This window comes from Mus caroli, chromosome 6 (genome assembly GCF_900094665.2).
Source record: "Mus caroli chromosome 6, CAROLI_EIJ_v1.1, whole genome shotgun sequence".
NCBI classification, from domain to species: domain Eukaryota; kingdom Metazoa; phylum Chordata; class Mammalia; order Rodentia; family Muridae; genus Mus; species Mus caroli.
This window is the reverse complement of record NC_034575.1, coordinates 37,498,844-37,510,573: the sequence shown is the minus strand read 5'-3', so window position 1 is coordinate 37,510,573 and position 11,730 is coordinate 37,498,844. Positions and strand designations below refer to the sequence as shown.

Below are 11,730 nucleotides of genomic sequence, written 5' to 3'. Positions count from 1 at the left end.
AGAAGGAGAAGGAGAAGAAGAAGAAGAAGAAGAAGAAGAAGAAGAAGAAGAAGAAGAAGAAGAAGAAGAAGAAGAAGAAGAAGAAGAAGAAGAAGAAGGTGGTAGTCAAGAAGAAGGTAGTTATGAGGCCAGGCATGAAAAGGAGTTGCCACAGACTTCTCCATGAGGTAAGACAGCTGAAAAAGAGTGAGCCCAAGTGAGACTGAATGCAGCTAACCCAGGGCATGTGATTGGGAAAAAGCTAAGATAGCACACAGGGTTAGGGACATCTGCTCAGTTATTGTGCTTAAAGCTTGGTGAGTAAATCAATAGATCTCTGTCTCAGTTATTTGGAAACTAGCCTGGTTTAAAAAACAAAAACAAAAAAACCCCTTCAACTCTTAAATTTTATCCTATGGAGCCTTTTTTTAAAAAATAAATCTAGTAAGCCTAATTTGTACTGCTGATATATTCTAGGATGTGTCTATCCACTGGTTTCAAGGACAACATATGAGGGGGCCATACTACTAGAGAAAATTAACTCCCCTTCCCACTTATGTCTACCTTCCTTTTCTGTGCTAGGATTTGGATGGAGACACTATTAAAGTGACTCCTAAGAATGTATCCTTGTGCGTTTAGATTAGTGTAAGTCTCACCCCTTGACAGAGAAGCTTCAGTGCTAAATGGTATATCTAGTTCACACTCCCTTCTTCCAAGACTCAGGGAATTGTGGAATAGGGGATAAAATATTGTAAGAACCATAGTGGTGTTTACTACAAGGAAACAGTTTCAGTAGGGACATTGAACATTGTACTTGCACTGGCTCTAACAGCAGTCACAGGAGCTAGCACACACTCAAGACAAACAAAATCACAGCATTCTGCTTTTTTTTGTCTTCTATTTTCCTGAGTGAACTATTTACAACAATTGCTGTGTCTATTCACTCATTGATTGATCTGTATACTTCTATGCTGATGTTTCTAGCACCCTGAATGCTGGTAACAACATGGTTATCAATGTGACACACAGCCACAGTAGCTGCTGAGATGACAGACAAGAAACAAGGAACAACATTGTTGAGTTCATATCTCCACAGGTGTTTTTGACAGGTACCATCTGAAAATTCTTAGCGTGCAGGCAGAAAGATGACAGTAACAAACCTACAGACTAGTAATTTTAATATCTCTTTTTTATTCTAAATACTAATTAAAGAATATTTATGGACTACATGTTTGAAATACTAATGAATTTAAATATCACAATGTATCTATTATTTCTAAGCCATTAATTTAAAAGAACAATAAAAATAATATCAGAATTAAAGTGATATGAAGTAGAGTATAACATTTTACCTAGGATTATTCTTATAATGTTATCTCTGAGCAGGGACAATGAAAATTATTTTAGACCAAACCTGGAGTGCCATATTTTTTGATCTTTCTCTAAAGTAGCAACCAAAGAAAAACAAAACCACAATACCACACAGCTGAAATAGCTGAAGATTTTGAAATACAGCCATTATTTAGTAAACACTGTATTTATTTATGAGTCATTAAAATAAAATTAGATTATATAGCTCTATGGATGTTTAGTCATAAGATTTATCATCACTCAGTCTTACTATGTAATTATTCTTATATTTGATACATTACTTATCAAAAACACATTTTCAAACTAGATTGACATGTATAAATAATATCATTTAGCATGCGTAAAAGTCATATGAGGGCTGGAGATATTACTTAGTGGTTAAGAGCACTGACTACTGTTCCAGAGATCCTGAGGTCAACTCCAGGCAACCACATGGTGGCTCACAACCTTCTGTAATGGGATCTGATGCCCTCATATGGTATCCCTGAAGATAGCTACAGTGTACTCTCAGGACTCAAGTAGAGGGACCTTAGATGAAATGCCCTACATTAGGGAGAGGGAACTTGTAGAGCCCACCTCCAGCAGAAAGACAGGGCATCAAGTGAGGGATGAGGTTGTCATCCCACAGTCCAAACTCTGAACTATGATTGTTCCTGTCTGGAAGAAGTACAAGAATGAAAATGGAAAGGAACCTGAGGAAAAGAAGGTCCAGCAACAGGCCCAAAGTGGGATCCAGCTCAAGGGGAGGCCCCAAGACCTGACACTATTACTGAGGCTATGGAACTAAAAGGGACTTAGCATGACTGCCCTCTGAAAGACTCAACAAGCAGCTGAAAGAGTCAGATGAAGATATTTGCACCCAATCAATGGATAGAAGCTGCTGACCCCTGTGATTGAATTAGGGGAAAACTGGAAGAAGCTGAGGAGGAGTGCAAACTTGTAGGAAGACCAGCAGTCTCAATTAACCTGGACCCCTGAGTTCTCTTATACTGGACCACCAACCAGGCAGCATACACCAGCTGATATGAGACCACCAACACATATATAGCAGAGGACTGCTAGTCCTGGGTTTAGTCAGAGAAAATGACCTAACCCTCAAGAGACTGGAGGCCCCAGGGAGTTTAGAGGTCTAGTGGGGTGGGGACAGGGATGGGAACATCCTTGTGGACACAGTGGAGCAAGTGGGGAGGAGATATAGGATGTGGTATGGGAGTGGACCAGGAGAGGAATAAAATCTAGAGTTTAAAATAAATGAATAAAAAGAGCTGGACAGTGGTGGCATATGCCTTTAATCCCAGCACTTGGGAGGCAGACAGTCAGATTTCTGAGTTTGAGGCCAGCCTGGTCTACAGAATGAGTTCCAGGACAGCCAGGGCTACACAGAGAATCCCTGTCTCGAAAAACTAATAATAATAATAATAAATAATAATAATAATAAATGAGTAAATAGAAAGAAAAAACATTAAAAAGAAAAGAAAATATCCAATAAACTAATGACTTAATCCAAAAACATATAAACTCAAAAATGTCATATGAAATAAATATTAAAACATTATCATCTATACCTGACCTGTGACATAGTCAAACTTGGAGAAACTAAGCCATTGTTAAAAGCTGATGAATTCAGTAAGTCCTGACAGAGCTGAAGCACAACAGAGTGTTGTTTTTTGGTCTGTTGCTATGTATTGTAATGCTAAATTCTATACCCAGAAAGTCTAATTGCTTATGAGTGAATTCTCACTTCTAATAGCTTTTGTTGAGCAAACCTTGCTCCTTAATTTTCAATTATGGATTGTACAAAAATTGAAGAGCCAGTTACTGGAGGGATAAGAGATAGGTGGGGTTTGAGTTACCTGGTTGGGTGTTGCAGTAAGTGGGGAGAGGAGAAGGGAGACTGAGAGAGGAAGAAGCCACCATGAGAGGAGATGGACCGCGAGCACATGGCCAGGAGAAACAGTGAGTATTTGGGGTATGCTGTAAGGGTCACTGAATGAAGACAGCAGATTTAGAGAGTATGCAAAGACAAAGAGTGTTTATTTGGCAGAAACATTCAGCATGTGGGGTCAACCATTCTTCTAAATGGTGACCCCAGACAAAAGCATGCAGGCCTTCTCATAGGGAACTGGGAAACTCTCTAGAAGAATTAGGTAATCTAAAATTTTATTGGTGGGTGCTGGGGAGGGCACAAGTAGTCTGTGGTTTGCATTCCTATGTCTTGAGCTTTTAACTACAAGATAAGATAGGGCTGCCTAGCAGACCTGGCCCATCCTGAGATAAGATATTTTCCCATTTTTCTGATTATCCCCAGGCTGTTTTTTGGAAGAAGGTTTTTTTTTGTTGTTTTTTTGTTTTTTTTTTATTCCAAAAAAGTTTATTTGATCAAAAACTCATTAATCACTCGATACAATTTAGTTAGTAAATGTGCTGGACAAGATTGATCGATCAATATCTTACACAATCAGAACATAATATAACATTAATGAACAGACATCAAAACAGAGATAGAGTGATTGCTTAGCAGTTAAGAGCACTGCTTGTTGCTCGAACAGAGGACCTAGGTTCAATTCCAGACATAGCGTGATGGCTCAGCTATAACTCCAGGTCCAGGGTGTTTTCCTTAGCGTTTTTACTGCTGTGATAAAACACTATAAACAACTTGGGGATGAAAAGGATCTATTTCACCTGACAATTTTCATGTCACACTATTGCTAAAGGATAGGCACTCAAACAGGACAAGAACCTGGGCCAGGACCTGATTCAGAGGCCAGGGAGGAAGGAGTGCTGATTACTGGCATGAACCTCGAGGCTTGTTCAACCTGCTCTCTTATAAAACCTGGGGTTACTAGCTCAGGGGTAGCCCCATCCACAATGGGCTGTGCCCTCAACCATCAATCAAAAATTAAGAAAATGCACACAAACTTGCCTACAGGCAAATCTTATGAAGACATGGAAGAAGGTTTTATGACCTTGTTATTGGATTTTATGGTCTGTTCCTGGAGCTGGTGCCCATGACCTTCTTTTCAAAATCAGGTCTGGTCCTTAAATGGAGACAAATTGGGTTTTTATTGTCCTTTCAATACCATTGAGGAATTAGCCAAGCCAGCAGTTAGAAAAGTAGATTAGGAGTTACCCCCAGTAATTGTCAAAGCCAATTAAAATAACCACAGTCTATGTCTCATTCACTAGTAAGCTAGAAAGGGTAAGTTTAACTTAGTTCAAGTACAACAAGAGCAAGCATCTAAGCCTACCCTGTACCAGATTCTTACTCTGTCTTAGTTCACTGAACCCAGAGCACTTGGCCCTGGATATGTACATACCAGAGGGAGGGAAGCTTCTGGGAAACCAGTCTTTGTAAAGGAAAAGAAATAAGCTGCTGTTAGAAAGAACACCAGGATCACGGGACTGATGTGAGTCTGAGAATAGGCTATTTTCTCTCTCACTCAAGTTCCTCCTGCTGTGACGCTTTGTGATATTGCAGAAAGGCATGGAGAGGAAGCTAATGTGCAGATCAATCAGGCTACTCTGTACACGTGTCTAATCAATGGTAACAGTGATTCTCTTGGTTAAAGGATACATTGTTTCTAGTACTAATGCTTTGGCCACAATAATGTGAATTTCATATACTTTGCTTTTTCCCAGGCTGCTGAGCCTAACACATGTGGAGAGGCATTCTGTGCTGTTTGGTGAAGAAAGCAATGACAAACAGCAAATAGCATGGTTCAGGCATAACTCTCAATTCTGTGCAGCTACTTGCCATGCAACATAGGACAGGTTATTAAATCATTTTGAAATGATGTCTTATCTGTTAAGCTGAGGGAATCTGCTTTTTTTTTATTCATGTGCAGTTACAGAAAATGGGGTGATATTTGGGAAGCACTGGGGAAATTTTAATTCATAAATTCATGCATCTTTCCTTGACATTTTCTTAGACCTTTGAAAGCTATGACTAATGTGGAAAGAATATATCTGAGGAGGCCATGACACCAAAATAATATGTTTATTAACAAATGAGCATTCAAATGTAAAGAAAGTAACATCCTCTTATACTCAGGTTTTTCTGAAGTTTATTACACACACACATATGTGTGTGTGTGTGTGTATGCATATATATATATGCATGTGTGTGTATGTATGTATATATGTATATATATGTGTGTATATATGTGTGTGTGTATATATATATATGCATGTGTGTGTATGTATGTATATATGTATATATATATGTGTATGTGTGTGTGTATTTCTATTAGAGTTGCTCTGATGACCTTTGGAATTATAGTATAGTAGTTACAAGTTTAAATGGTGTATACTGCACCCGTTTAATCTTTTTTAATCTAATTTTTTGTGCATTTTGAACTGGGATGAGAGTAAATTCCATCCCTTGAGTGTGTTTCTCCCACAGAGCCTTAACTGTTTTAACTATAATAAACAGTAGACAATTTAAGAATATAAAAATGGTTCAAGATGAATGAGAGAAATCTTGATTCAATCCAGTAAAAATAATACTATAATAATTCTACAGTACTTTATAGTGACATCCATTGAAAGGAAAAATTAATTTACTTAGGTTTTTCCTCTTGTGTAGATTTTAGAGCAAAGGTTGTGGATTTCTGATGACTAGAAAAGTGTACCTATTGTGGAGATAATTGCAAGAGACAAGATGTTCTTCCCAGGTGAGTTGAAAGTGCAGACCAGCCAGCAAAATAATACCGTAGAAGAGAAAGTGGAAGGAAAAAGTTTCCCTCTGCTTCTTTATTTCATCAGAAAACAATAATAAGGGGTCAAACAGAATAAAAATAACTAAGGCACGGTGAATAGAATGACCTGTGAATGTCACCAATGCTAGAAGGATAGAGAAGGAGCGAATGATCATAGAAACTGACTGTGTTAAAAAAATCACTTCATCGCACTGTGATGGTTGCTTAGTTCCTGATTTTCTCTTAAAATAAACCCAAAGGCTCTTTCATATTCTAACTTATAGAGGCCCAGAAATGCATACTTCCATCACCCAGGGTACATGTCCATGGAACTTCGGTGAGATTCCTAAAAGTCCTGTTGTTATACTTATTGTATCTTTGGTCAGGTGATCTACAGTGTTCAAACAACTATCTGTTTTCCTTGGTGCCTTTATCCTGTGTGCTACTTTTTCACCCTTATACAGTTTATATGCAATTGCAATACTGGTGAACTAGCACCCTTATCACTTTGTAATGGGAATTTCTCAAAAGCCTTCTTTCATGTTTACTCTAAATACAATTTCTCTGTAAACCTGTTTTGGTTAATGATATAAAATATGAGGAAATTAAACAAACACCTTGATCGTTCTTTGCTTTTCATTTAAAGGAAAAACAAAGCCCATGCAATTAAACATTTTTTCCCATAAGATTAAATTTATCTGCTCATTTGGGTGATATTCATAGTAAAGCCATGCATCAGGTACTCCCTCCATCCCTAGTCCTTGCTACATTCTCAGTAGGGGTTTCTTAATTAAGATGCATATTTATGCTGCATTGTTAGAGGTATATACTGGAGCAGCATATGTATAGCCTCTTTAGCATACATTTATGTCAATAAGGAAGATGGAAACGACTTTAAAAGGAAACCACAGAGAACTACACCTTAAATAATGAGTAATCAAATCTTATAAAGAGATGTGGAAGAGACAGGAGAAATTCATGACTCCTGGTTTCTGTGCTTTGCTGCCTCCTGACTCTTTGTAACCTGTACATCTGTGCCTTTTTGGCTGTGCATTGGAATTTGGTTATTTGGTAAATAGGGGGAAACCCTAATCAGTATATACTCATGACTTCAGAAACCTACGAGACTGTAAAGCATTTTATTTCCATTCCTACAATCTCATAGAAAATACACTATAGCTCCACAGTCTCTCTTGGGTATTCATCTTGATCTCTGTTTCCAGAACACTCTCTTCACAGCACCCTTGACTTCAGTGTTCCTCAAGCTGTAGATCAGGGGATTCAACATGGGGTTGAAAAGGCTGTAAAACAAGGAAAGAACCTTCTGCTGCGTTTCTGGGTGCTGGGACTTGGGGGCCATGTACATGACGATGGCACTACCAAAGAAGAGCCCGACCACACAGAGGTGGGAGGAACAGGTCGAGAAGGCCTTTCTGCGACCCTCTCCTGACTGGATCTTCAGGATGGCAATCAGGATACGTGTGTAGGAAACCAGCACAAAGCACAGTGGTCCCACTAAGATAAATACAGAAGCTGCAAAGATGACAATTTGGTTGAGTGTTGTGTCAGCACAGACCAACTTAAGGACAGATAATATTTCACAGAAGAAGTGGTTGATTTCATGATGCCCACAAAATGGCAGCCTCAGGATAAGAACAACGTGGACCAGGGCTAAGAGGGAGCCACATGCCCAAGAAGAAATAGCCATAATGGTGCACACTTTCCAGCCCATGATGACAGAGTATTGTAAGGGTTGGCAGATGGCAGCATACCGATCATAGGACATCATCACCAGGATGAGACACTCAGTGTGAGCAAAAGCCATGTATAAAAATGTCTGCATTATACATGGGGCAAAAGAAATAGATTTTTTCTTAGCGAGAAAGTTTGCCAACATCTTGGGGACATTGTTGGTAGCATATGAAATATCAACGATGGCCAGGTGGGAGAGAAAGAAGTACATGGGGGTGTGGAGTCTGCAGTCAAGCCAGATGAGCCCCAGAATGACTCCGTTCCCCAGCAGAGTGAAAGTATAGAGCAGGGAGAAGAGGCCACAGAGGAGCATCTCCATCCGCGGGCTGAGGAGGAATCCCTGCAGGATAAATTCTGGGATCCATGTCTGGTTCTCTGTCATACCGTCGTGACAGGCCCTGTGGAGATCACTGCTGTGGGCAATGAAATGTGTGCTGAGGAACAAAGACAAATATGGATTAGCTGTTACAAAAATAGAGGGTTGTTTCTTGGTGTACACTGTGGAGCTTTCAGTTAGTCAAATCATTTAATACATTGTAGCTAAAAAAATTAAATTAAATCCATTACAGGTAACATAGATATGATTACAAGCTGTTATGATCATATCTATATTTCCCATTTCTACATTTACTTTTGAACACAAGATCATGTTGACAGCCAGAGTTTTTATTTTTCAGAATATTTAGCTATTTCATTTTTGAGAAGATATTGCAGCCATATGTCATGTGTTTTGCGTTCTATTCAGTTTTCATGTCTTGTTTCTACATTCTCAACCAAGTCTTTCCTGTTTTATGAATTATGCAGTGTGGAGAGCCGTGCCGCGAGCAATCGCCATTATAAGATGGCACTGGTCTCCGCTGTGCCTAACTAGTAAACAAGCCTTGTACGCAGGTGCGAAAGTGAACTCACGCCTAGTCACTGCGCATCTCGGGGCGTAGTAATGGGGTGATGGGTGAGCAACAAATCAGGAGCTGACATGCCACATCAGGTGCTGAAATGCCATGGCTGAGGGCTATATAAGCAACGCCATTTTCCGGGGTCAGGGTCTTCCCTCCTTAAGAAGCAATAAAGCATGCTGCAGAAGAATCCGATTATCCGAGTGTGTTCTTGCCGGGGAGAAAGATAGCTCAGGACAATGCAGAGTACATTGCACATGACAGGAGCTCAACCAATAAATAAGGAGTTAGTATGCCCTTCTGGTTGGCCCCAGCACAGGGCCACCTTAGGCCCGAACTCGGTGGACAGTCCCCAGAGGACATTTCACCCCTCAGGCGCCCTAGCAAGCTCAGGAGCTTAGGATCACTGGTGAGTGGAACACAACACCTGCTCCAACAGAATAAGGAGTGCCAGGGGCTAGCTGGAGCACATACACAGGAACCCCGCCTGACCAGTGGCTCAGATTCCTTCTGGTTGGCGCTGGTCTAACTTGGTTTCAAACTCAGCAGACAGCCTTATGGACTCCAGAAGTACCACTTCTAGCACTCTAACATGCACAGGATTTTAGGATCCTAGAATCCCAGGATCCTAGGAGCTTGGTCACACTAGGATCTCAGGGTGTCAGAGGAAGCTTAACTGCTAGGAATTCTGACATATCCAGAATCTCAGCATTGCAGGATCCCAGAATCACAGGACCACAAAGAAATCTGGACTCTGAGAAGTTCTGACTCACTGGGATGACAGGAAGGATAAGCTCCAATCAGATATATCAAGAGCAGGGAGCACTAGAGATAATCAGATGGCAGAAAGAAATTGTAAAAACAGAAGCAACAGAAACCAAGGTTACTTGGCATCATCAAACCCAACTCTCCTGCCACAACAAGTCCTGGATACACCATAACATCAGAAAAGCAAGATATGGATCTAAAGTCACTTCTCATGATGAAGATGATGGAAGACTATAAGAAGGACACAAATAACTCCCATAAAGATATACAAGACAACACATCCAAACAGATGAAAGAATTGAAAAAAACCATCCAGGATCTGAAAATGGAAGTAGAAACAGTAAAGAAATCACAAAGGGAGACAACTCTGGAGACAGAAAATCTAGGAAAGAAGTCAGGAGCCATACATGCAAGCATCATGAACAGAATACAAGAGATAGAAGAGAGAATCTCAGGTGCAGGAGATACCATAGAAAATATTGACATAACAACCAAAGAAAATGTGAAATGCAAAAACATACTAACCCAAAACATCCAGGAAATCCAGGACACAATGAGAAGAACAAACCTAAGGTTAATAAGTATAGATGCAAAGGAAGATTCCCAAATTAAAGGGCCAGTAAATATCTTCAACAAAATTATAGAAGAAAATGTCCCAACTTAAAGAAAGAGATTCCCATGAACATACAAGAAGCCTACAGAACTTCAAAAAGTTTAGACTAGAAAGGAAATTCCGCCCATCACATAATAATCAAAACACCAAATGCACAAATCAAAGAAAGAATATTAAAAGCAGTAAGGGAAAAAGGTCAAGGAACATATAAAGGCAGACCTATCAGAACTACACCTGACTTCTCACCAGAGACTATGAAAGCCAAAAGAACCTAGGCAGATGTCATACAGACACTAAGAAAACACAAATGCCAGCCCAGGCTATTATTATATTCAGCAAAACTCTCAATTAACATAGATGGAGAAACCAAGATATTCCATAACAAAAACCAAATTTATATAATATATTTCCACAAATCCAGCCCTTCAAAGAAAAATAAAGTGAAAACTCCAACACAAGGAGGGAAAAAGCAAGAAAGTTATCTTTCAACAAACCGAAAAGAAGATAGCAAATGAACAGAATTCCACATCTAAATACAAAAATAACAGGAAGCAACACTTAATTTTCCTTAATATCTCTTAATATCAATGGTCTCAGTTCTCCAATAAAAATGCATAAACTAAGAGACTGGGTATGTTAACAGAACCCAGGTTTTTGCTGCATACAGGAAACCCACGTCAGTGGCAAAGACTGACACTACCACATAGGAAAAGGCTGGAAAACAATTTTCCAAGCAAATGGTCTCAAGAAACAAGCTGGAGTAGCCATTCTAATATAGAACAAAATCGAATTTCAACCTAAAGTTATCAAAAAAAGGTAAGGAGAAACACTTCATACTCATCAGAGGTAAAAATTTTTTCTTTTTCTTTTTTATTTAGGTATTTTCTTCATTTATATTTTCAATGCTATCCCAAAAGTCCCCCATAACCACTCCCCCGCCACTCCCCTACCAACCCACTCCCACTTCTTGGCCCTGGCTTTCCCCTGTACTGGGGCATATAAAGTTTGCAAGACCAATGGGCCTCTCTTTCCACTGATGGCACCTAGGCCATCTTCTGATACATATGCAACTAGAGACATGAGCTCTGAGGGGTACTGGTTAGTTTGTATTGTTGTTCCACCTATAGGGTTGCAGATCCCTTTAGCTCCTTGGGTACTTTCTCTATCTCCTCCATTGGGAGCCCTGTGTTCCATCCAATAGCTGACTGTGAGCATCCACTTCTGTGTTTGCTAGGCCCCAGCATAACCTCACAAGAGACAGCTATATCAGGGTCCTTTCAGCAAAATCTTGATTGTGTATGCAATGGTATCAGCTTTTGGAGGGTGATTATGGGATGGATCCCTGGGTATGGAGTCTCTAGATGGTCCATCCTTTTGTCTCAGCTCCAAACTGTGTCTCTGTAACTCCTTCCATGCCTGTTTTGTTCCCAATTCTAAGAAGGGGCAAAGTGTCCACACCTTCATTTTGTTCTTCTTGAGTTTCATGTGTTTTGCAAATAGTATCTTATATGTTGGGTATTCTAAGTTTCTGGGCTAATATCCACTTATCAGTGAGTACATGTCATGTGAGTTCTTTTGTGATTGGGTTACCTCACTCAGGATGATGCCCTCCAGGTCCATCCATTTGCCTAGGAATTTCATAAATTCATTCTTT

General features: G+C 39.8%; 1 protein-coding gene across 1 annotated transcript; it reads right to left on the bottom strand.

Annotated features, from left to right (window-relative positions):
• Window positions 1-7,248: 7,248 nt before the first annotated feature.
• On the bottom strand, window positions 7,249-8,181 carry LOC110296811 (olfactory receptor 2A5). The gene has a single exon (XM_021165597.1). It carries the CDS (start codon window positions 8,179-8,181, stop codon window positions 7,249-7,251), a length of 933 nt encoding a protein of 310 aa, XP_021021256.1.
• Between the last annotated feature and the right edge of the window lie 3,549 nt (window positions 8,182-11,730).